The sequence below is a fragment of the Pseudorca crassidens genome, chromosome 13 (genome assembly GCF_039906515.1).
Source record: "Pseudorca crassidens isolate mPseCra1 chromosome 13, mPseCra1.hap1, whole genome shotgun sequence".
Taxonomy (NCBI): Eukaryota; Metazoa; Chordata; class Mammalia; order Artiodactyla; family Delphinidae; genus Pseudorca; species Pseudorca crassidens.
In genome coordinates this window covers 19,282,831-19,309,055 of record NC_090308.1, presented here as the reverse complement: position 1 = coordinate 19,309,055, position 26,225 = coordinate 19,282,831, and the positions used below count along the sequence as shown (strand labels likewise).

The 26,225-nt window shown below is 38.3% G+C and overlaps 1 protein-coding gene across 6 annotated transcripts in view; it reads right to left on the bottom strand.

Annotated features, from left to right (window-relative positions):
• EPM2A (EPM2A glucan phosphatase, laforin) overlaps nt 1-26,225 on the bottom strand; it is a 160,783-nt gene that overhangs the window by 56,933 nt on the left and 77,625 nt on the right. Inside the window, exon 1 of one of the 6 annotated variants that reach the window (XM_067701850.1) lies at nt 21,165-21,287. The exons of the other annotated variants lie outside the window; for them this stretch is intronic. Within the exon in view, the coding sequence (XP_067557951.1) occupies nt 21,165-21,192 (28 nt within the window). The 5' untranslated portion in view covers nt 21,193-21,287. Of the gene's footprint in view, nt 1-21,164; nt 21,288-26,225 lie in introns of those variants that run through there. 6 annotated transcript variants of the gene reach the window in all.

Below are 26,225 nucleotides of genomic sequence, written 5' to 3'. Positions count from 1 at the left end.
CAATAGTTCTTTTCTTAAAGATTTACTAATAATTTAATATCTCATTGTTATGAACTAAATTATGTACTCCCAAAATTTATGTGTTGAAGCCCTAATCCCCAATGTGCCTGTAGCTGGATATAGGGCTGTTAGGGAGGGAATTCAAGTTAAATGAGATCATAAGGGTGGGACCCTAAACCAATAGGACTGGTGTCCTTATAAGAAGGGGAAGAGAAACCAGAGATCTTTCTCTCCATGCAGGCAAAGAGGAAAGGACACAGTGAGAAGGCAGCCATCTGCAAGCCAGGAAAAGAGTCCTCACCGGAAACCAAATCTGCTGGCCCCCTGACCTGGAACTTCTAACTTTCAGAACTGTGAGAAAATTAATTTCTGTAATTTAAGGCACCCAGTCTATGGTATTTTGTTATAGCAGTCTGAACAGACTAATGCACTCATATATGTGAAATATTCTAGAATTTAATCCGGTTAATATCCAAGTATTATTGAGAGCTTGTTGTATATCCAGTCCTGTGGTAAACTGAGGTAGACAAATGAAATTTAAAACATGATTGTCACAATGAATTGACTATTGTTGATTAGACAAAGGTTACACAAAGCAATTAGTGAATGAAACAAAACTAAACTAAATGGTGAAAATAATTTTGAAACTACTCAGGACACTGATACATGAGCAGACTGTTCAAGGACTGCAAATAAGCTGCATCTCCAATGACATTTTTCAGTGTATGATGACTGGAATGCTATGTTGAGATTTATTTTAAGGAGTAATTGGCTCACTAGGAAACTATGATAGATTTGCGGTGTGTACATGGATATAGAAGACTAAAATAGAGTATCAGTATGAGCTACATCTACTGAGAAAAGTTTTGTGATAAAGGGGATGGGTCTCAAACTGTGATGACAACGGAGTATGCTTTAGATACATAACAAAGAGCACAACAATGTATGAATGAGTATGATTCGAAGAAGAAAACAGATAACAAGAACAAATGTTTACTTCAGTGGGTAAAGTGACAACATAATATGGACTCATAGGGAGTTCATATCACTTACCAAATTCTAAAGCAAGCACTGTAAAACAACTGGATTTCATGACTTGGAAAAGCAAACAAGAGAATTACCACTTTTCTAACCATTATTTAGGAAGTCCAACTTTTTTTATTGCAGACAATTTACATTAATTAGTGATTCATGAGGATACACACATCTTAAAATGGGAAGCATCTCAGAGATTGAAGATTCTCTTTAAAAACATCCCCAAAATGTCATGACCAGGTAATTATGCTTCCATTTAAAATTAAATACAATAACAGAGCTCTCCTTTTTATATAATTTTTAGAGAAAATCTGAAACTTAGATTGTTCTTAACAGGCTTACTCAAAGCATCAAGACTGAATTATTAATAATTCATTCAATGTGATGATAATCTAGAGAGAAGCCAAAAGATCTGACCACCTGATCTGAAGTGATCAAATCTTTTGGTAGCTAATAATGCCATGACTCAAGGGATTAAACAAGATGGGAATATTAAAATGCTCCATCTCTGCAGAATTGGATATATTTCTACATACTGCGTTTACTTTCTATAGTCACATGCAGAGATGTTTATTCATGTGTTTAATGTATTTTTATTTGATTTCTCTAATAATTTTTAATGTTGATTTTCCTACTGTCATTTAAATAATTTTTATAATAGTGTCTAGACTTCTGTTGTTAAATTGTCAGGTCAATTTTTCTCTCCATAGCACTCTCAGAATTGACTAGAAATTTCATTGTGTTTCATTGTCTGAACACAAATCCAAGTCACACTATAAAAATAAAGCATCTAGGGCTTCCCTGGTGGCGCAGTGGTTGAGAGTCCGCCTGCCGATGCAGGGGACGCGGGTTTGAGCCCCAGTCCGGGAAGATCCCACATGCCGCGGAGCTGCTGGGCCCGTGAGCCATGGCCGCTGAGCCTGCGCGTCCGGAGCCTATGCTCCGCAACGGGAGAGGCCACAACAGTGAGAGGCCCACGTACCGCAAAAAAATAAAAATAAAAAAATTAAGCATCTATATTAATATTAGACTCACTATATGAAGCAAATTCCTCTAACCAAATTTCACTACTTCATTTGACATACTGTGAAGCCCACGACAAAAGCTCTCATGTCACCTATCTTTGTGTACTTTAAGTCAAATAATGCTGAGGCAGAAGGCAATACCTTCCCTAGTAGCCATATCTCAAGTGTCCAACATTTGGATGCAAAGAACATAAAATAGTCATATTCATCCCAGGAACTCTGAAGAACATTGAAGATTATTTTACATTTAACCCCATCCTAACCCAGCTCACCCAGCAGACAGGCATTTTAGTAGTTTCATAGTAAGTAAATGCTTTGGCATGAAATCTCTCTTCAATTATGATTTTCTAGAATGTGGACTAAATGGTTTAATGAGACATTCCCTTGAGCTGATCTAGATCTGATGTGAAAACCATCTCTGCTTCATGCTTTGGTTTCTTCCATGGCAAAAATATTTTTTTGATAGTATAGAGATACAGCTGATGTAAACATCACAGAGGCACTGCTCTAGTTACTGAAAAGAAACTAGAAATGAACAGCTAATTGAATAAAGTGGTCAAACAGTTTTAAAGACTAAATTGTTTCTGAAATTGATAAGCCAGATTAAAACCTTTTTAATGAGACATATAGGCTGTAAAAAGAAAAGTGTCAATTAGGTAGATTATCTTAAAATTTACCAAAACCATAAACTACACGTGTATAAGAAAGCGTTGATAAAGAATTTTGCTTCTCTGAGTCCTTCATCTGACTACAAGCAACAGAAAAACTGACTAACAGTGACTTCAACAAATACACATATATCTCTCATGTACCAAGAGGTGCAAAGCCAGGCAGTCCAGAACTGGTGAAATACCAAGTGCCTTCTAAATGTCTGCTTTGCCATCCTTCACACATTCACTTTGTTGTCATGCTTGTCAACCCATGTTCAAAGGGTGACCTCTAAACATAATGTCTGACACTCCACTAGCCATGAAGAAGAGTGAAGCGCCCTTGTTCCTTTTCATGAGAAATTGAAAGCTTTCCTGGGAGCCTCACCCAAAAGACTTCTCACATCTCATTAGCTAGAACTAGGCAACACGGTCATCCTTAGACCAATTGTTAGCCAAGATGAATAAGAGTACCATAACTGATTAAAGTAATAATGTTTCATCCCACTGCTACCAAAACAAATCAGGATTTCTGCTATCCTGGGAAAGCTGGGGAAAACAAATGCTAATTAGGCCACTGATGGTAATGGTAGTGGTTTGGAACACATCATCTTTCTCCAGCAGATCATTTTGGAAGATAAACCACATTTCTTTAGATAGCGCTTGTCTCTACCTGATTTAATTCAATAGTACCCAATGCATTAAATTTTTAATTGTAAACTATTTTTAAATAAATCAACAGGAAAATAAATCAACTAAAAGCATTTAAAGGTTTTAAAACCTTAAAAATTGCCCATACACGATCCCCTCACCCAAAAAAAAAAAAAAAGAGAGAGACTACAGACTCTCTAGTTCTTGACTGTGCCTGTCTTGTATAACCTCTTTGCTATCACACAGACTCTCCTCCCTTCTACTCCTAGCCTTAACTCTCTCCACATCCTTCCTCTTCAAGTTTTCCTTTAGTCTCTGCCCCACCGCCATCTCTGACAACCTGATTTTTCTTCTAACTAGGCTGGTCCCCAACAAATACCCTCATTTCCCTATTCAGTCTTCAGGGGCCTACAATTTGGCATCTGCCCTCATCACCCCACTGGAAAAAAAACTTTAAATGAAGTCATCTCATGTCAGATTCATTTTTCACCTTTCTTTACCTGCCTGCAGCATGTAATGATAGTGGCCACTCTGTTGAAAGTCTCCTCTGTTGGCTGCATAATACTCTTTCTCAGGACGGCAGTATATTATAGCAGTTAAGTGCATGGACTCAAGGTCCAGACTCTGACTCCATCCCACGTTATACCATTTACTGTTTGTAAGTAGTATTAAGAAAGTCATTTAAGCAATCTGTGCCTCTGTTTTCCTGTTTGTGGAAAAGGGATTGTAGCACTATCTATGTCATAGGGCTGTTGTGAGGAAAGTCAATCAGATGATCCTTTAAAGATTTAACCCAGGACCTACCACAGTTGGTGTTCAATAACAACTCTATAAGAACTTTTGACTAGCCTTCTCTTACAACTCTTCCTCTCCTAGTCTGTTTGCAAAACTGTTTACTGATTTGCAAAACAGGTATACCCCTAAAATAAGTTCAAATTGTTTTAACAGCTCTGTCCAGACCTACATGTTCCAAAGATAAGATCACCCATTTTTTTCCAGCAACTCACCTAGTTTACAAATTCTGATCAATCTCTTTCCAAACCATGCTAACTTCTCCCTAAAACCAAAACTAATTGAAACTCCCAAATCTTTTCACTTTGAATTGTTCTCAAAGCAAATTCTCTAGTTCTCTATCTTTATAAAATAACTTACTAATGCAAATACAAGACTTGACCTTTATTAATTTCTTCTCACTGGTTTATTCCCACTTTGGGATTTAATATTTTTCAAGACTGCTGCTCTCAAATGAAATAGCAACTCTCTCTCCCAGTTTTCTCTCATCAGCAAGATTGATAAGCGTGCTTCCTAAATTACTAATAAAAAGATTTGGCAGGAAAGGACCTAGAATAAAGTGACTTGTGAAATGCCAGTTGCATTCACCCTCATGTTCCTACTGGTTTATTAATCAGAGCACTTTAGGTTCAGTTGTCCAACTTGCAATGAATCCACCTAACTAATCTATTAGCCAGCCAGTCGTTTCCTAATCTGTAGACAAAGAAATTGAGAGGTTTTTCTAAAATCCTTAACTAAGATACACTGCTCCTCCATTTTTTCCCTTTGTACAAATGAGGATTGATATTTGTTGAGGTAAAACTTCTAAAACAATTTTTAAACCTACTTTAAAATATGTAATGATGATGAAATACCAGAGGTTTGTTTTTTTTTTTAAACTACTGTGGGTCGTAAATCCTTTTGATAAGCAGTAAAAAGCTATGAATCATCTTCCACAAAAAATTTTTTTAACTGTTCATGCACACAGTGCAAACAGCTTATCACTATCCTGTATATTAGAAGAGAGGAAATTTGATTCATAACTATGACCATAAGAGAAAGAAATGAAATTTTCATTAACATATCAATTCATGTTTAGACATCTATCTATTTAACATTTTTTTCCTCAGTGAAAACAGCAACAGTTTATTTGGCACAAAACTATTAAAATTTTCTATCAAATGTCAGCCATTTAAAAATAAGATTTCTCTATCCACACCATTTTATAAGCAACTTTTCAACAGCCTAATTTTCAAAGCAGCTACTTTCTCTTGTACAGAATGCAGTGATTACGGCAGTTTAAAACTGCACTGATGGTCTCCTTACAACTAAAAACTAGCAATCCATTATACTGCTAAAGAATCTTTATATTTTTTTCATGCTACAGGGAAAGACTGCTCTAGTAGACCTAGACCATCACTTATATGGAAGCCTTAATATCAACAGAAGTTAGCAAGGAATCTCTTATCAAGCTTTACAAGTATACTTTTCCTATGTAACTCATCTTGTAGAATTAATTTTCTAAGAAATTCTGACGCAAAGTAAACTGATGTGGAACCATGACAACATGTTTCACAAACATGTCATAGATGTCAAAAGATTCAGCGTAACAACTTTATCATCTTAGGATACACAGGATACAATAAGCATCGGTGGTATTACCAGTCAAGAACGTCTACATGAGTTTATTGAAAAAAATTGTTAAAGCATTCACAAAAAAAGCCAGTGGCAAGAAATTTGCAGGTGATTTTACTGATTTTAATTACCTACATCAAACTAATTTACCTACATCTGAGCAAAATTAGGTTACCTAACACTTCTTCCCAAAAGACACAAAAGTTCTGCATAAATTGCTAAGCCTTTGCGATTGTCCTCACATATATGTCATTAAATCACTTTTAAACAAATGGTAACAGTTTCTCAGAATTGTTTTGGGAGATAGGGAGTGCACAGGATGGGAAAGGGTAAAGATAAGGTTGGGAGAAAATGAGATGGTGATTAAATTCTTTTCTTTGAGATTAATGCAAACTATAAAATTATAGTAGAGTACAAGTGAAATACTGCCACCCAGTGGACTTAAAATATAAATAAAATCTTCAAATTTGAATGAAAAGATTGCCAAGAATTTCGTATCACTTTTCAATTGGGATAATAGAGCTTAATAATTTTCAAAGTACTTTCAAATATATTATTCCTCAAAAAAAAATCCAGTGGGACAGATAGCAGATGTGTGAGTACATTTTTTCCTGAGTCTGAGATTCTAGCAGATTCCATGACGACTGAGTCCTATGCTTAACCAGCAGCAAAGGAAGCGCTGGAGCCCAGAGCTTCTGGCTCTCAGTCCACTGCTGCTTACACCACACAGCTCCTCCTAAAGAGACTCTGACATCTCTTCCTTTGTCCAAACCCTGTATTTCATAGAGGAGGAAAGTGAGACTCAGAGATTATCAGGGTTTCTCAAACATTTCTAATATATAGACTGGCATATATAATCTATAGGAATATAGATTAAAGCAGAAACCTACTGTCATAAAAATTCTTGTATTTTTTCCTTTTAAAATTTCTGTGGAATCTGTGTTCTCTTCCATATCATATGCATGTCTGTTTTAATCTGAAGATAATGAGGTTTTTTCCTCAAAGATCTTTTACAAAAAGCGTTGCTTTAAGACAATGGTGCATTTCTATCCTGTGCTACAGACGCACTAGTCCAGGACCACATCAAAGATGGGAAGACAGAGAGTATGACTGTACTAGTTCGAGACACCGGGAAATTGCCTTGTTCAAGTTCATTCATTCATCAAGTCTTAATGAACACCTGCCAAATGCCCGGCATTGTTTTAGATCCTAGGACATACTGTGGTAACAAACAACTCTAAGTTAGCAGTGGCATAGAAAAGCACTTCTCTCCCATGCTAGAGCTCATTGTAGATTGACTAAGTAAGGGCTCTTCTTCACATTGCCAATATCTTCATATTGGGACCATCAGACAGAGCAATCATTTTTAGAACATCAATAGTAACCTCTTGTCAGAGAGAAAAAAGTGAGGCAAAACAACAGGAAATGACACACATCATTTCCTCTTACACTTTATTGACCAAAGCAAGCCACGTGACAAAGGTATACTTCTTTAACAGGGCAAAGAAGAATAATCCTCCCACAGGGACATGGTGTGGATATTGGTAAACGATAATCATCTACACACCCCAACTTTTCCAAATATGCTGAGAAAAGGTGGTGCTGGGTAACACAGAGGAAAGAGGTCAGATCCCTCAATATATGGGATGGGAATTCGAGCAACTTTACTTAAATATCAAAAGAAAGGGTTATCACAGAAGCCTAGAGGACTTGGAATATTGATGCTTCAGATATGTGAGATATAAGTGAGTATGTATTAAACAAGTAGACAGAGAAAAGGGATTTAGAATATTTTTAAGTATGAATTACAACTCTTAGTTCTGGACATAGCACTTTATCAGTACAAACTCACAGAAGCTGCCTGTGTTCAGTGAAGGATACCATATCTCATCAGAAGCAACATGGCAGGGTTACTTAATTTACATAAACACAAAACTATAGCCAAGTGGGTGGGGTATCAGAGCCAGATGTATGCAAATTATATCCAGTGTCAACTCAAATGGATGCTTAACTTACACGTATGTGAAACCCACAACCAGTTAAGTGGGGTCAACAGAGCCAGCAGGTGCCCTAATCACATATATGAGTTCACTAAACTGCATGTTATTTTCGTAGCTCAAAACACTTGCTCTAGCAGGAGGGATGCATATTGTTCCTTCTCTCTGCCAATGCTGGAAGGTTAAGTCTCTGACCAGAAGCTCTAAAATGAAAACCTTCATACTGAATCTAACCAACACTGATAACCTAGACAGCTGCCAGAGAAAAAGAAAGCAACCTTACCTACAAATGCCACCAATGGACTGTGACAGACACCCCTTAGAGAGTAAGAAACTCATCCCCTATATCCCTAATCCCAAGAAGTATATATATGCATGTGTGTGTTGTGCATTAGTCATAAGATTTTTTTAGACAGATTCAATAATTTTACATTATACAAACATTTGTTGTACTTAAGAATTATATAATAAATATAAATTATTTCAAGAGGTTACCTCTAACTGGTTTTCATATTATTCCACCAAAGCCAATGGAATAATGTGGCATGGTTTGTTGCAGATCTAAGACTGCCATGGTTTTGAAAGAAATCCATAAAGAATTGCATAAAATATTGGAGAAAAATAAGAGTCTAGGTGGCTGAAACTTAGACTTTCTTAGAAGTGGCAGGAAAAGTACAGGCAAAAGTAATTTTTTTAAATACATAATTGCCAGATTATAAGGAACCTGAAAGGTCATACTAAGAAGTTCAGACTTATTTTATAGGTAATAAGAAATCATCAAAGAGTTTTTAATCACACATGGGCTATTATCCAATCTGTGCTTTAGGAAAACAGCAGCATGGAGGAAGGAATGAATAGAGAAGGGATGCAAAGGAATTAGATCTGTAGAAGGCCAGTGAAATGCAAAGGAACCAAACTTTGGCAAGAGGCAGGAAGATGAACATAAAAAGGGGTGGGGTGCAGATTGAAATACTGCAACTGCAGAAGCACTTTCAGTGATTTCCCAAGCCACTTGCTTATCAAAAGCACCTGGGGAAATTGTCAAATTCTTATTCCCTGGACAATTCCAGAATTATTAAATCAGGATCTTTAAGGATGTGGCCTAGAAAATGCCCCAGGGGCTCATGATGCAGGCAGCCCAGGCTAAGAAGTACATATGTTTCCATATAGTTGAGTGACTAAGCTATATTGTCTTTAAATTGGGAACAAAGAAAAACAAGCTTTGCAAAGGTTGATTATAAGCTGAGGTTTGAATATATTAAGTTTAAAGTACTTGCAGGACATCCAGATGAAAAAGTCTTGTAGACAATAGAATATATAAGCTTGGAATGTAGAAAAGGGATTAGAGAGGACACCTTCAAGATGGCGGAAGAGTAAGACGTGGAGATCACCTTCCTCCCCACAAATACATCAGAAATACACCTACATGTGGAACAGCTCCTACAGAACACCTACTGAACGCTGGCAGAAGAACTTAGACTTCCCAAAAGGCAAAAAACTCCCCCTCATACCTGGGGAGGCCAAAAGAAAAAACAGAAACAAAAGAATAGGGACGGGACCTGCACCAGTGGGAGGGAGCTGTGAAGGAGGAAAGGTTTACACACACTAAGAAGCCCCTTCGCGGGCGGAGACGAGGGTGGCAGAGGGGGGAGCTTCGAAGCCACAGAGGAGAGCACAGCAACAGGGGTGCGGGGGGCAAAGCGGAGAGATTCCCGCCCAGATGATCAGGCCCGACCAGCACTCACTAGCCCGAGAGGCTTGTCTGCTCACCCGCCGGGGCGGGCAGGGCTGCGAGCTGAGGCTCGGACTTCAGCCGGAGTGCAGGGAGAGGACTGGGGTTGGCGGCATGAACACAGCCTGCAGGGGGTTAGTGCGCCACGGCTGGTCGGGAGGCAGTCCGGGAGAAAGTCTGGAGCTGCCGAAGAGGCAAGAGACCATTGTTTCAGGGTGCTCGAGGAGAGGGGATTCAGAGCACCACCTAAACGAGCTCCAGAGACGGGCGCGAGCCGTGGCTATCAGCACGGACCCCAGAGACGGGCATGAGACGCTAAGGCTGCTGCTGCCGCCACCACGAAGCCTGTGTGCGAGCACAGGTCACTCTCCACACCGCCCCTCCTGGGAGCCTGTGCAGCCCGCCACTGCCAGGGTCCCGGGATCCAGGAACAACTTCCCCAGGAGAATGCACGGCGCGCCTCAGGCTGGTGCAACATCATGCCGGCCTCTGCCGCCGCTCGCCCCGCATCCGTACCCCTCCCTCCCCCCGGCCTGAGTGAGCCAGAGCCCCCAAATCAGCGGCTCCTTTAACCTCGTCCTGTCTGAGCGAAGAACAGACGCCCTCCGGTGACCTACATGCAGAGGCGGGTCCAAATCCAAAGCTGAACCCCGGGAGCTGAGAGAACAAAGAAGAGAAAGGGAAATCTCTCCCAGCAGCCTCAGGAACAGGGGATTAAATCTCCCCAATCAACTTGATGTACCTGTGTCTGTGGAATACCTGAATAGACAACGAATCATCCCAAATTGAGGCGGTGGACTTTGGGAGCAACAATATATATATTTTTTCCCTTTTTGAGAGTGTGTATGTGTATGCTTCTTCGTGTGATTTTGTCTGTATAACTTTGCTTTTACCATTTCATTTGTCCTAGCAAAATGAGAAGACAGAGAAACATACAGCAGATGACGGAGCAAGGTAAAAACCCATCAGACCAAACAAATGAAGAGGAAATAGGCAGTCTACCTGAAAAAGAATTCAGAGTAATGATAATAAAGATGATCCAAAATCTTGGAAATAGAATGGAGAAAATACAAAAAACGTTTAACAAGGATATAGAAGAACTAAAGAGCAAACAAACAATGATGAACAAAACAATAAATGAAAATAAAAATTCTCTAGAAAGAATCAATAGCAGAATAACTGAGACAGAAGAACGGATAAGTGACCTGGAACATAAAATAGTGGAAATAACTACTGCAGAACAGAATAAAGAAAAAAGAATGAAAAGAATTGAGGACAGCATCAGAGACCTCTGGGACAACATTAAATGCACCAACATTCAAATTATAGGGGTCCCAGAATAAGAACAGAAAAAGAAAGGGACTGAGAAAATATTTGAAGAGATTATAGTAGAAAACTTCCCTAATATAGGAAAGGAAATAGCTGATCAAGTCCAGGAAGCATAGAGAGTCCCACACAGGATAAATCCAAGGAGAAACATGCCAAGACACATATTAATCACACTATCAAAAATTAAATACAAAGAAAAAATATTAAAAGCAGCAAGAGAAAAACAACAAATAACATACAAGGGAATCCCCATGAAATTAACAGCTGATCTTTCAGCAGAAACTCTGCAAGCCAGAAGGGAGTGGCAGGACATATTTAAAGTGAGGAAAGGGAAAAACCTACAGCCAAGATTACTCTACCCAGCAAGGATCTCAATCAGATTTGACGGAGAAATTAAAAGCTTTACAGACAAGCAAAAGCTTAGATAATTCAGCACCACCAAACGAGCTTTACAACAAACGCTAAAGGAACTTCTCTAGGCAGGAAACACAAGAGAAGGAAAAGACCTACAATAACAAACAGAAAACAATTAAGAAAATGGTAATAGGAACATACATATCGATAATTACCTTAAATGTAAATGGATTAAATGCGCCCACCAAAAGACACAGACTGGCTGAATGGATACAAAAACAAGACCCGTATATATGCTATCTACAAGAGACCCACTTCAGACCTAGGGACACATACAGACTGAAAGTGAGGGGATGGAAAAAGATATTCCACGAAAATGGAAATCAAAAGAGAGCTGGAGTAGCAATTCTCATATCAGATAAAATAGACTTTAAAATCAAGACTATTACAAGAGACAAAGAGGGACACTACATAAGGATCAAGAGATCAATCCTAAAAGAAGATATAACAATTGTAAATATTTATGCAGCCAACATAGGAGCACCTCAATACATAAGGCAAATGCTAACAGCCATAAAAGGGGAAATTGACAGTAACACAATCATAGTAGGGGACTTTAACACCCCACTTTCACCAATGGACAGATCATCCAAAATGAAAATAAATAAGGAAACACAAGCTGTAAATGATACATTAAACAAGATGGACTTAATTGATATTTATAGGACATTCCATCCAACAACAACACTTCTTAAGTGCTCATGGAACACTCTCCAGGATACATCATATCTTGGGTCACAAATCAAGCCTTGGTAAATTTAAGAAAATTGAAATCATATCAAGTATCTTTTCCGACAACAAATGCTGTGAGACTAGATATCAATTACAGGAAAAAGATCTGTAAAAAATACAAACAAATGGAGGCTAAACAATACACTATTAAATACCCAAGGGATCTCTTAAGAAATCAAAGAGGAAATCAAAAAATACCTAGAAACAAATGACAACAAAAACACGACGACCCAAAACCTATGAGACGCAGCAAAAGCAGTGCTAAGAGGGAAGTTTATAGCAATACAATCCTACATCAAGAAACAAGAAATATCTCAAATAAATAACCTAAACTTACACCTAAAGCAATTAGGGAAAGAACAATAAAACCCCAAGTTAGCAGAAGGAAAGAAATCATAAAGATCATATCAGAAATAAATGAAAAAGAAATGAAACAATAGCAAAGATCAATAAAATTAAAAGCTGGTTCTTTGAGAAGATAAACAAAATTGATAAACAATTAGCCAGACTCATCAAGAAAAAAAAGGGAGAAGATGGGCTTCCCTGGTGGCGCAGTGGTTAAGAATCTGCCTGCCAATGCAGAGGACCCGGGTTCGAGCCCTGGTCTGGGAAGATCCCACATGCCACAGAACAACTAAGCCTGTGTGCCACAACTGCTGAGCCTGTGCTCTAGAGCCCATGAGCCACAACTACTGAGACCACGTGCTGCAACTACTGAAGCCTGCGTGCCTAGGGCCTGTGTTCCGCAACAAGAGAAGCCACAGCAATGAGAAGCCCACACACCACAACGAAGAGTAGCCCCTGCTCTCCACAACTAGAGAAAGCCTGCGTGCAGCAACGAACACCCAACCCAGCCAAAAATAAATAAAATAAATAAATTTTTTAAAAAAGGGAAGAGACTCAAATCAAGAGAATTAGAAATGAAAAAGAAGAAGTAACAACTGACACAGCCGAAATACAAAGGATCATGAGAGAGTACTACAAGCAACTCTATGCAAATAAAATGGACAACGTGGAAGAAATGGACACATTCTTAGAAAAGCACAACCTTCCAAGACTGAACCAGGAAGAAATAGAAAATATAAACAGACCAATCGCAAGTACTGAAATTGACACTGTGATTAAAAATCTTCCAACAAACAGAAGTCCAGGACCAGATGGCTTCACAGGCAAATCTATCAAACATTTAGAGAAGAGCTAACACATAGCCTTCTCAGACTCTCCCAAATATAGCAGAGGGAGGAACACTCCCAAACTCATTCTACAAGGCCACCATCACCCTGATACCAAAACCAGACAAGGATGTCACAAAGAAAGAAAACTACAGGCCAATATCACTGATGAACACAGATGCAAAAATCCTCAACCAAATACTAACAAACAGAATCCAACAGCACATTAAGAGGATCATACACCATGATCAAGTGGGGTTTAACCCAGGAATGCAAGGATTCTTCAATATACGCAAATCTATCAATGTGATAAGCCATATTAACAAATTGAAGGAGAAGAACCATATGATCATCTCAATAGATGCAGAGAAAGCTTTCGACAAAATTCAACACCCATTTGTGATAAAAACCCTACAGAAAGTAGGCAGAGAGGGAACTTACCTCAACATAATAAAGGCCATATATGACAAACCCACAGTCAACATCGTTCTCAATGGTGAAAAACTGAAACCATTTCTTCTAAGATCAGGAACAAGACAAGGTTGTCCACTCTCACCAAAATTATTCAACATGGTTTTGGATGTTTTAGCCACAGCAATCAGAGAAGAAAAGGAAATAAAAGGAATCCAAACTGGAAAAGAAGAAGTAAAGCTGTCACTGTTTGCAGATGACATGATACTGTACATAGAGAATCCTAAAGACTCTACCAGAAAACTACTAGAGCTAATCAATGAATTTGGTAAAGTAGCAGGATACAAAATTAATGCACAGAAATCTCTTGCATTCCTATTCACTAATGATGAAAAATCTGAAAGAGAAATTCAGGAAACACTCCCATTTACCATTGCAACAAAAAGAATAAAATATCTAGGCATACCTAAGGAGACAAAGACCTGTATTCAGAAAACTATAATACACTGATGAAAGAAATTAAAGATGATACCAACAGATGGAGAGATATACCATGTTCTTGGATTGGAAGAATCAACATTGTGAAAATGACTATCCTACCCAAAGCAAGCTACAGATTCAATGCAATACCTATCAAACTACCAATGGCATTTTTCACAGAACTGGAACAAAAAAATTCACAATTTGTATGGAAACACAAAAGACTCTGAATAGCCAAAGCAATCTTGAGAATGAAAAACGGAGCTGGAGGAATGAGGCTCCCTGACTTCAGACTATCCTACAAAGATACAGTGATCAAGACAGTATGGTACTGGCACAAAAACAGAAATATAGATCAATGGAACAGGATAGAAAGCCTAGAAGAGATAAACCCACGCACATATGGTCACCTTATTTTTGATAAAGGAGGCAAGAACACACAATGGAGAAAAGACAGCCTCTTCAATAAATGGTGCTGTGAAAACTGGACAGCTACATGTAAAAGAATGAAATTAGAACACTCCCTAACACCATACACAAAAATAAACTCAAAATGCATTAAAGACCTAAATTTGAGACCAGACACTATAAAACTCTTAGAGGAAAACATAGGCAGACCACTCTATGACATAAATCACAGCAAGATCCTTTTTGACCCACCTCCTACAGAAATGGAAATAAAAACAAAAATAAACAGATGGGACCTAATGAAACTTCAAAGCTTTTGCACAGCAAAGGAAAACATAAGACAAAAGGACAGCCCTCAGAATGGGAGAAAATATTTGCAAATGAAGCAACTGACAAAGGATTAATCTCCAAAATGTATAAGCAGCTCATGCAGCTCAATAACAAAAAAACAAACAACCCAATCCAGAAATAGGCAGAAGACTTAAATAGACATTTCTCCAAAGAAGATATACAGATTGCCAATGAACACATGAAAGGATGCTCAACATCACTAATCATTAGAGAAATGCAAATCAAAACTACAATGAGATATCATCTCACACCAGTCAGAATGGCCATCATCAAAATATCTACAAACAATAAATGCTGGAGAGGGTGTGGAGAAAAGGGAACCCTCTTGCACTGTTGGTGGGAATGTAAATTGATACAGCCACTATGGAGAACAGTACAGAGGTTCCTTAAAAAACTAAAAATAGAACTACCATATCTGCTAGCAATCCCACTACTGGGCATATACCCTGAGAAAACCGTAATTCAAAAAGAGTCATGTACCACAATGTTCATTGCAGCTCTATTTACAATAGCCAGGACATGGAAGCAATCTAAGTGTCCATCGACAGGTAAATGGATAAAGAAGATGTGGAACATATATACAATGGACTATTACTCAGCCATATAAAGAAATGGAATTGAGTTATTTGTAGTGAGCTGGATGGACCTAGAGTCTGTCATACAGAGCGAACTAAGTCAGAAAGAGAAAAGCAAATACCGTATGCTACCACATATATATGGAATCTGAAAAAAAAATGGTTCTGAAGAACCTAGGGGCAGGACAGGAATAAAGATGCAGACGTAGAGAATGAACTTGAGGACACAGGGAGGGGGAAGGGTAAGCTGGGACGAAGTGAGAGTGTGGCATGGACATATATATGCTACCAAATGTAAAATAGAGAGCTAGTGGGAAGCAGCCAAGTAGCACAGGGAGATCAGCTCAGTGCTTTGTGACCACCTAGAGGGCTGGGATAGGGAGGGTGGGAGGGAGATGCAAGAGGGAGGAGATATGGGGATATATGTATATGTATAGCTGATTCACTCTGTTATAAAGCAGAAACTAACACACCATTGTAAAGCAATTATACTCCAATAAGGATGTTAAAAAAAAAAAGGGATTAGAGCTAAAGCTATAGCATCACAGGATTGGAGGAGGTCTTCTAAAGAAAGAACATAATATAACAGGTGATCCGAGGAAAGAAGCTTAAAGAGCACTTACACTGAACAGTAGTGCACAGAAAGATGAACATGTTAATATTAGGGTTGGCCAAGAAAGGATAAATGTATTTAACAGATAATTCCATTAAACCAAATTGCTCCACTTGTTTACAACAAAGTGAAGCACTATAAAAAACAAATTCATGCATTTCAAAGTAAAAGCTTCAATGTTCAGCCCAAGTTAGATGTACCAGCTGCCTATCCTATAGTTTTCTATTATCCATCCAAATATCTGCATCCATGCCACCTCAGGAGGCAAGAGGGAGGAGATATGGGGATATATGTACATGTATAGCTGGTTCACTTTGTTATAAAACAGAAACTAACACAGCATTGTAAAGCAATTATACTCCAATAGAGATGTTAAAAAAAAGGAATGCAATAGAAAATAAAATAATATAAATAAAATAAAATTTAAAAAAACATGGACTCTCAATAACTCAACATCTGTAAGGCAAACAGCCTAATTAAAAATGGGTAAAAGGGCTTCCCTGGTGGCGCAGTGGTTGAGAGTCCGCCTGCCGATGCAAAGGACACGGGTTCGTGCCCTGGTCCGGGAAGATCCCACATGCCGCGGAGAGGCTGGGCCCATGAGCCATGGCTGCTGAGCCTGCCCGTCCGGAGCCTGTGCTCCGCAATGGGAGAGTCCACGGCAGTGAGAGGCCCGCCTACCGCAAAAAAAAAAAAAGGGTAAAAAGATGTGAATAGACATTTCTCCAAGAAGATACACAGACACGTGTATCTTCTGATTGACAAATGGCCAATAAGCATATGAAAAGAGGCTCAAGATCATCAATCATTCGGGAAATGCAAATCAAAACCACAATGAAATACCACTTCACACCCTCTGGGATGGCTAAAATAAAAAATACAGAAAATAACAAGCACTGTCAAGGATGTGAGAAACAGAAACTCTCATACACTGTTGGTGGGAAAGTAAAATGCTGCAGTCACTTTGGAAAACAGTTTGGCAGTTCCTCAAAAGGTAAACAATGGAGTTATCATATGATTCAGCAATTCCACTTCTGGGTATACACCTAAAAGAAGTAAAAACATCCATCCACACAAAAACTTGCACACAAATGTTCATAGCAGCATAATTCAAAAAATGCAAATAACCTATATGTCTGTATGGGCTGACGAATAAACAAAATGTGGTGCGTCCACACAATGAAATATTACTCAGCAATAAAAGGAGACGAAGAACTGAGACATGCTACAACATGCATGAACCTTTGAAAACATTATGCTAAGTGAAAGAAGTAGGTTATACAGGGCTACGTACTGTATGGTTCCATTTATATGAAATACCCAAAACAGGCAAATCCATAGAGACAGAAAGTACGTTAGTGTTTGCCGGAGGATGGGGCAGGGAGGAATGGGAACTGATTAGTAATGAGTACAGGGTTTCTTTTTGGAGTGGTGAAAATATCGGGGAATTGGTGTTGGTGGTTACACAGCTTTGTGAATAGGCTGAAAATCACTTAACTGTACACTTTAAAGGGGTGAAATTTATGATATGTGAATTATATCTCAGTAAAACTGTTAGAAACATACGGACACGGGACACAGTGGTGAAGGGGGGGTGGGATGAATTGGGAGATTAGGATTGACATACATACACCACCATGTGTAAAATACATAGCTTGTGGGAACCTGCTGTATAGCACAGGGAGCTCAGTTCGGTGCTCTGTGGTGACCTAGATGGGTGGGATGGGGGTGGGAGGGAGGTCCAAGAGGGAGGGGATATATGTATACGTATAGCTGATTCGCTTCATTGTACAGCAGAAACTGACACAGCATTGTAAAGTAACTATACCCACATAAATAAATACAGTGGCAACAACAACAAAAAAAATATGGATTTCCAAGCTTCATCCTTGGATATTCTGTAGTCTGTGATTGACCCAAGAATCTGTATGTTTAAAAAGCCCCCCTGGTTGGGGCTTCCCTGGTGGCGCAGTGGTTGAGAGTCCGTTTACCGATGCAGGGGACACGGGTTCGTGCCCCGGTCCGGGAAGATCCCACATGCCGCGGGGCAGCTGGGCCCGTGAGCCATGGCCGCTGAGCCTGCGCGTCCGGAGCCTGTGCTCCGCAATGGGAGAGGCCACAACAGTGAGAGGCCCATGTACCGCAAAAAAAAAAAAAAAAAAAAGGCTCCCTTGGTGATCCTAATGCTCAGTCAGGTTGGGGAATCATTGATGTACCGAGAAGCTTCACCAGAGAGTTACTTGAGTTACATTTTAAGGAAAGTTAAAGATGCCAACAGAGACAGCTCAAAATGAGCAATGCAGCAAGAGAGGCTATCTCTGCCCACGTCCTCCAGGTCCCGAGAAAGAAGGCCCTCCTGTGGATGCCCCCAGACCCCTGCAGACCCCATTCCCACCGTCCTCACCAGATGCCCCTAAAGCACCTCCCTCAGGATTCCTTTACCAAAAACTGATGTTCCTACACTTCACCCCACCCCATCCCAGGGCTCCCAAGGAGCCCCTCCACAAAAGGCTGAAAGGCTTACGTGCCTCTGAGCCCTCAGATCTGGGCTTTTTTCCTTCTCAGTTTTGTAAAACCATGACTCTCACTTGTGGAGGATAAAGTCAGGGCACCAATTTCCTGTTGGATTCACATCAGGCAGGTTTTAAAAAATAATTTTGTTTTTATTTTCATAATTACAGAAAGAAAATAAACGAGGGAAGCTTCTATCCTTTAAATACCAAGTTCAAAATACTCTGCCTTCTATAGAGACTTTCCCATCTTCCTCCCTTTCCTGAATTCCCACCAGGATAAACTTGCTCCACTACACTCCATATAGATCTTCAGATTTCTGTTACAGTCCTTACTTGATTGAAAGCCTTTTTTTTTTCCTCTGCTAGAATATGTCTCTTAAATGCAAGACCTGTGATTTTTCATCTTTGTTTCCCAGCACTTATTGCAATTCCAGGTGGATAACTAAGCCTCAAAATTGTGTTAGATGAGTTGAATAAATGAATCAATACTGATTATGATTTCTTAGGGGTTGTTTTTCCTAATTGAGTTAGGGAAAGTAAAGAGATCCTTTCTCAAAGGCTAAAACCAAAATAAGGTTTTAAATAATACTAAAATTCGAGGTTTAATGATATTAATATATTTGTATTTTCATGGCATTTTTTTCCTTTGTAATAGGAGACTACCTAGAAGAGTTACTTTTTTAAGTTTGACTTGGATTATGTCCCTCTACATTGCCCACACCTAATTAGTTTGATCCACTAATGAATTCTAAGTACATCTCTCTGAGAAATAATAAAACCTCTTCAACCACAATCAAAAGACAACATTATCAAGTGAAAATTTCAGATTCAGATTACTAAACAGATTAAGTAAAGACAGAAGTCTGTGGAAAAAAGTATACACACCTCAGGGGTAAAGGACTTCTAATAAATTTTTTATGGGATACTCCTTCATTGCAAATAAAATGTGAAATGTCACCAAAAAATAATAAAGATAAACTAATGACAAAATCTTGTTAATATTTTTCATACAAAATATTTATCACTTCCATTTACAAAGAATGTTCCTATATATTAACTCAATTCTTCCTCATAATTATTCTGAACTAGCAAGTTTTAAAGCAACACTTTAAACCGATGTCTTTTGCGCCACATTCGGAATTTGCACAACCTCAAAGTTCAGTAGGTGATGTATAGAATAGTTCTGAATCTAAGATCATGGAAATAACAGTGTTAACTCCCAAATATAATTTTCTGTATACGGGAGCCTGAATTATTCTAGTTCTGGATAATGACTTTCACACTCATCAAATAGATTTTTAGTGATTGCAGTCAATAAAGGTGGCAGTAAATTGGTAATTTATGGCAAAAGACACAAATGTAAATGCTATATTAACCTCTCCAAAGGTACAAATCTACAAATATAACAGACAGAAATTTTGGCAATAGCAGATCAAATGATGATCTATTATTTCTCCTAGAAATAGCATAGAGTCCTTTACAACTACACTGAAAAAGGAAATGATTTCAAAGTAACCATTCCTCTGATTCTCTATGGTTTAATTAGCTAAAATTCGGAATAAAGCTCTATGTTAATGTGACATTATGATTTAACATTTAAAAACATGAAGGTCATAGAATTGAAAATGTTAAGCTTCTCATTCTGTTGTATACTGGCTGTACTACAGACCTCAACTAGCTGGATACTGGCCGATGATCCCACCATTCAGAGCAGAAAACTGAGAAAATGTTCTACATACTGAAACTCAAATTGATCATCTTGGAATAATGAAACACTTTAAGGAGCTTACGAGTATGGAAGCACTGGCACCAACACTGGTACCAAGACAAAGCCACCTCTCACGCCCAGCAGCAACCCACACAGCTAGTCAGACCTGACCTGCCAGCCAAGCCCATCTCTTGCACAGAAAGTTGAAATCTCCTCAGGCTTCTTTCATCTCATTAAGCTATCCATCTCTGGTTTTCTACAAATCACAATTTATAAATCTTTTTCTCATTCACGCTCATGTCCCAAACACTCATGAGCATTATCTTTACACAAAGAAACATAATTAATGAAGTATAAAATCTGCACCATATGCATTTCACTACCCTAAACTCCCCACCACAAGATGTTATACTGGTTTAAACTAATGCTTTATCCAGCTTATTATTTTGTCTCTATAGGAGCACAAAGGAACATTTAGTTGTTCTACCACTTTTTGAAAAAAAAACTTTCCATAGCATCTCTCCCTCCCCACTGTGTGAGCATGCGACAACATTTTCTTTAATTTTCCCTAAAACGAGAACCCCATTCTGCTTCTGGGGACATGAATAAGTCACCTAAAAGCAGCAAGGATTTTCATTTCAGCTCCCATTCAGCTCTCTGGCAAATGATGGAGGGTCAGGTACTGGGGAAGATGGAATGAGAAACTGCAGTAATATCTATTCCTGGACTATTTTAGTCTGGCACAACTTATTTTGGACATATGGTAGACCGTGGTTTGGTCCAAGAGCAGAGGAAAAAATGCTGTTTATCCTGATTTAAATACCATTCTTATTGATGTTCTCGAAACTTTGGGTCGTTTTAGCTGAAGCAACACATTAAATAAATGCTCTGAAGAAAAAGAAGGTGGGAAGAGGATTAAGAGAATGTTAAAAGAAAGAACCATTTGGAACAGAGTCTCAAGTCACTTCTCCATTTTTTCTCATTTTTCTCCATCAGTTCCCTTCTCACTGATCATGCAGAGATATCCCAGATATTACACAGCCACCGTGAACTTCTTCTCAGCTATGAAGTCCCAGAGCTCAGAGTTTATATACAGGATATTAAAATTCACTCACCAAATCTCCATGCCCTGCCTAGCAGAGGTGATGTAATCTAATCTGGAAGGAGAAGTGCTAAATCATGACACCAGCCTTCTAGCCCAGTGTTTCTCACAGGCTAGCAGTGTGTGAGCTTAACCTCTCTGGGTCCCACTTTCTCCATCAAAAAATACGGAGGGGGCTTCCTTGGTGGCGCAGTGGTTGGGAGTCCGCCTGCTGATTTGGGGGACATGGGTTCGTGCCCCGGTCCGGAAGATCCCACATGCCGCGGAGTGGCTGGGCCCGTGAGCCATGGCCGCTGAGTCTGTGCGTCCGGGGCCTGTGCTCCGCAGCGGGAGAGGCCACGGCAGTGAGAGGCCCGCGTACCGCAAAAAATAAAAATAAAAAAATAAGGAGGGTTAATTTGATGATGTTATGGTTCAACATAGATTCAGGTTTCCTTGGATGGTTTCAGGTGATCAAGGAACAGTAAAATTAAACCTATTGTAATTTTTAGTGAGTAGCATTTTTCATTCAACAGTAATAAACTATTGTCAAAATGAATACTTCTCTTGACCGTTTAATGCGTCACTCTTCAAAGTTTTATTTATACTTGTCTTTCATGTCTATTTCATTAAGCTATCTCATGTAACTCTCTACCAGGTACCAGTTTATATTCCCTTTTTAATGATTCCTTTGATAGTTTGAGCGTAGTAGGCATAGTCAAACCCAGTCTTCACCAAGGCGTAGCACAGTCAGAGTAGAAGCACAAGTAGAAATGGGCAATGCAAGTAATTTTCAAGAGTTTGCAGCATGGTCTAGAATATACTGGAACATTGGTATAGTTTGGGGTCAGTGTATGGAATAGTCCAATATTACATAAAACTGATGCCTCTGTGAACATAAACTGTCTTTAAGATCAAGAAATTTCGTCTTAGTAAAAATGGAAAGGCAGAGGTAATTCAGCTGCCAGAACTGCTGGCTATCTTAAAGTTATACCTACTACCTTGTTCTAGACACCTTACAAACTAGTCCTCACAACAACCCTGGTGTGGTTGTTAATCATCCCTTTTTAGAAAGAAAGAAACAAACTCATGAGGTTAAGTAATTCATGTAAGGTTATACAACAAGTCTATGGCAGAACCTGGAGTCTAATCTGGGTTTACCTTATTGCAAACATTTGTTCTTTATACTATGGTGTCCCTCTATATTGCCTTCCAAATAGATGTTTTTATCTTGAATACAGATAACAGTGAAGTAGCTCTAGGGTAAGTTTTTCTACCCAAAGGCAAATGATAACCTTCTTTAATAATTTAGAATGTAAAGAACAATCTGATGAATTAAATAAATATTGGAAGAGATTTGCTATTGGTATCAGTTGAATTTTGTCCCCAGAATTCACAGGTTGAAGCCCTAATCAATTCCCAGTTCTTCAGCGTGACCTTATTTGCAGAGTCTTTACAGTGGTAATAAAGTTAAAATGAGGCCATTGCGGTGGACTCTATTCCAATATGATGGGTATCCTCATAAAAAGAGGAAATTTGGACAGAGAGACACATAGAGAGAAGGTGATGTGAAGACACAGGGAGGAGAAAACCACCTGCAAGCTGAGGAGAGAGATCTAGAACAGATCTTTCCCTCATGGACCTCAGAAGAAACAAATCCTGCTGACACTTTGATTTTGGACTTCTAACCTCCAGAACTGTGAAATAATAAATTTCTGTTGTTTAACCCATCCAGTCTGTGATAGTTTGTTATGGCAGCCCTAGCAAACTAATGCATTATCTTAAAAACATAAAGTTGCATGTTGATTTGCTTAATCTTCTTAAATTATAATAATAGATTATTTAAGGATCAGAAATTTTAACATGTCAATTCTACTCTAACACAATCTTTGTAGTGGCATGAAAGGTAATATGAAATGAAGACAAATTACAGTTTTTGCAGAGGGATAAAAGTGGAGTAAGAAATAGTGATAATTTGAATATTGAATTTATGGCCATTAAAAATCTAAGACCAGGATGCCTAATCCAGAGTGTAAATGAGTGGAAACAGAATTTAATGCCAGTTTATAATTAGTTAGGAATCTTCAGCATGAAAGAAGCTATTACCAAATAAAATAACCTAATTTTAACAAGAAAGATATAGGTTAGACTATACATATATGTGTGTGTCTGTGTGTGTATACACATATATACATATATACACACATACATAAATATATTAGAAATAAATTAAATAACAAAATCAGGAATTGCCATTTCACAAAATTTTTAATAATATCTAACAGTAAACTTTTAAAAATCAGTCAGAGACTTCTCCTGCCTATAAAAGCAACAACTAGAAAAATGGCAAAATATATGAAACAACGGTTTTGAGATGTTGAACAAAAGGCAGTGCAGGAGTGAAATCTCTGAGAAAAGAAAAACAAAGTGAACAGTATGAATGCCACAGATTTCTGCCTATAGAGAATTTCTGAACCATGACACAGGGATGGAATCCCAAGGAGAACCCAACAGTGTCACTGATCGAGGAACTAGAAATACAAATTTGGGAGAATGAAGTAACTAAAATTTGTAGGGTCAAATTCTAGAGATGAGAAAGCCATATAAAGAGGTCCATAAATCTTCATAAAGGTCTCAGGCTTCCCTGGTGGCACAATGGTTAAGAATCTGCCTGCCAATGAAGGGGACACAGGTTCGATCCCTGGCCCGGGAAGATCCCACATGCCGCAGAGTAACTAAGCCCGTGCTACTGAGCCTGCGCTCTAGAGCCCACGAGCCACAACTACTGAGCCCGAGTGCTACAACTACTGAAGCCTGCGTGCCTAGAGCCCGTGCTCTGCAACAAGAGAAGCCACCGCAGTGAGAAGCCCGTGCGCCTCATCGAAGAGTAGCCCCCGCTCACCTCAACTAGAGAAAGCCCGTGTGCAGCAACAAAGACCCAACACAGCCAAAAATAAAAACAAATAAATTAATTAATTTTTTAAAATCTTCATAAAGGTCTCTTAGATTCTTTGGTTTCATGCCTATCTGTGGATGCATAAGTTGATATTTGACAGAGCCACACAAAGAACAAATGACAAGAAAAGAACAATTTCTGAAAATTGTAAGCCAAAGAATTGGCAGAGCTCACACAGAACTGGGAAACATCTGAGTTTCCACCAGATAGAGTGGGAAGATCTTGTTTAATATGTGAAGCATCCAGCAGAGAACACAGAAGGATCATTGCTTAGTAGTGGGGCTAAACTAGCCCTACAGTAAAAGCTACTGCAGTTATGCTCTTATAAACCTTCAAAATAAACCTCAGAAGGAACAATAACTTAACTGCTATAAAAAAAATCCCAAACTTTCTTTGAAACAATGTAAAACTACAATGTCTACAATCCAAACAAAAATCAAGAGATATATCAAAGTTGATTTCCTATATACCATCAATGAACAATTGAAATTTAAAACTGAAAAAATTTTAAATACACCATTAAAAATAGCAACCCCCCCCATTTAAAAAAACTTACGTATAAATCTAATGAAACATGTACAGGATCTGTATATGGAAACTACAAAACACTGATAAAAGAAATCAAAGACCTAATTAAATGGAGATATATTCCATGTTCACAGATTGAAAAACTCTATAGTATTAATATGTCAATTCTTCTGAGCTTGATCTATAGATTCAATGCAACCCTAATCAAAATTACAGCAAGCCATTTTGTAGATTCAACAAATCGATTCTAAAATGTATACGAAAAGGCAAAAGACCAAGAAAAGCCAACATGATACTGAAGAGGAACAAACTTGGGGGACACACACTACACTATTTCAAGATTAGTATTAAGCTACAGTAATCCACACGGTGTGTCACTGGTGCGAGAATAGACACAGATTAGTGGAACCAAATAAAGAGCCAAGAAATAGACCTATGCAAATCTAGTCAACCTATTTTTGATTAAGGCAATTCAAAATAGACAGAACAGTATTTTCAACAAATGGTGCTGGAAAAATTGGACATCTATACGTGGAGAAAAAAAAAAGACCTAGATACAGACTTTACACCACACATAAAAAGTAACACAAAACGGATTATAGACCGACATATAAAATGCAAAATTACAAAACTTCTAGAAGATAACATATGAGAAAATCTAGATGACCTTGGATTTGGGGAAGAGTTGTTTATTCAAAACCACAAGCACAATCCATGAAAGAAAAACATGGTAAATGGGACTCTATTAAAATTAAAAGTTTTACGTTATAAAAGACACTGTTGAGAGAATAAAAAGACAAGTCATAGACTGGGAGGAAATGTTTGCAAATAACATATCTCTTAAGAGTTTGTATCTGAGATACACAAAGAATTCTTAAAAATCAGTAATAAGAAAACAAACAACCCAACTAAAAAATAAAGAACTGAGCAGACATCCAATTAAAGAAGTTACACAGATGGCAAATAAGTATATACAAAGATGCTCAACATAATTTATTTTTAGAGCATTGCAAATTAAAGCAGCGAGATACCACGACAAACCTATTAGTATAGTTAAAACCCCCAAAATGAACAAAACCACCTGATGAGAATGTGGAGCAACAGGAACTCTCATTTATTGCTGGTGGGAATGAAAAATGCTATGGCCACTTTGGATGATGGTTTGGCAGTTTATTACAACGATAAATATAGTCTTATCATATGATCCAGCAAATCCACTCCTAGGTATTTATCCAACTGATCTGAAAACTTCAAGTTTATGTAAAAACTTGCACATCAATTGCAAACTATTATATATAGAATGGATAAACAACAAGGTCCTATTTTATGGAACAGGGAACTATCAATATATTCAATAATTCAATATCCTGTAATAAACCATAATGGAAAATAATATGAAAAAGAATATATATATATATAGCTGAATCACTTTGCTGTATACCAGAAACTAACACAGCATTT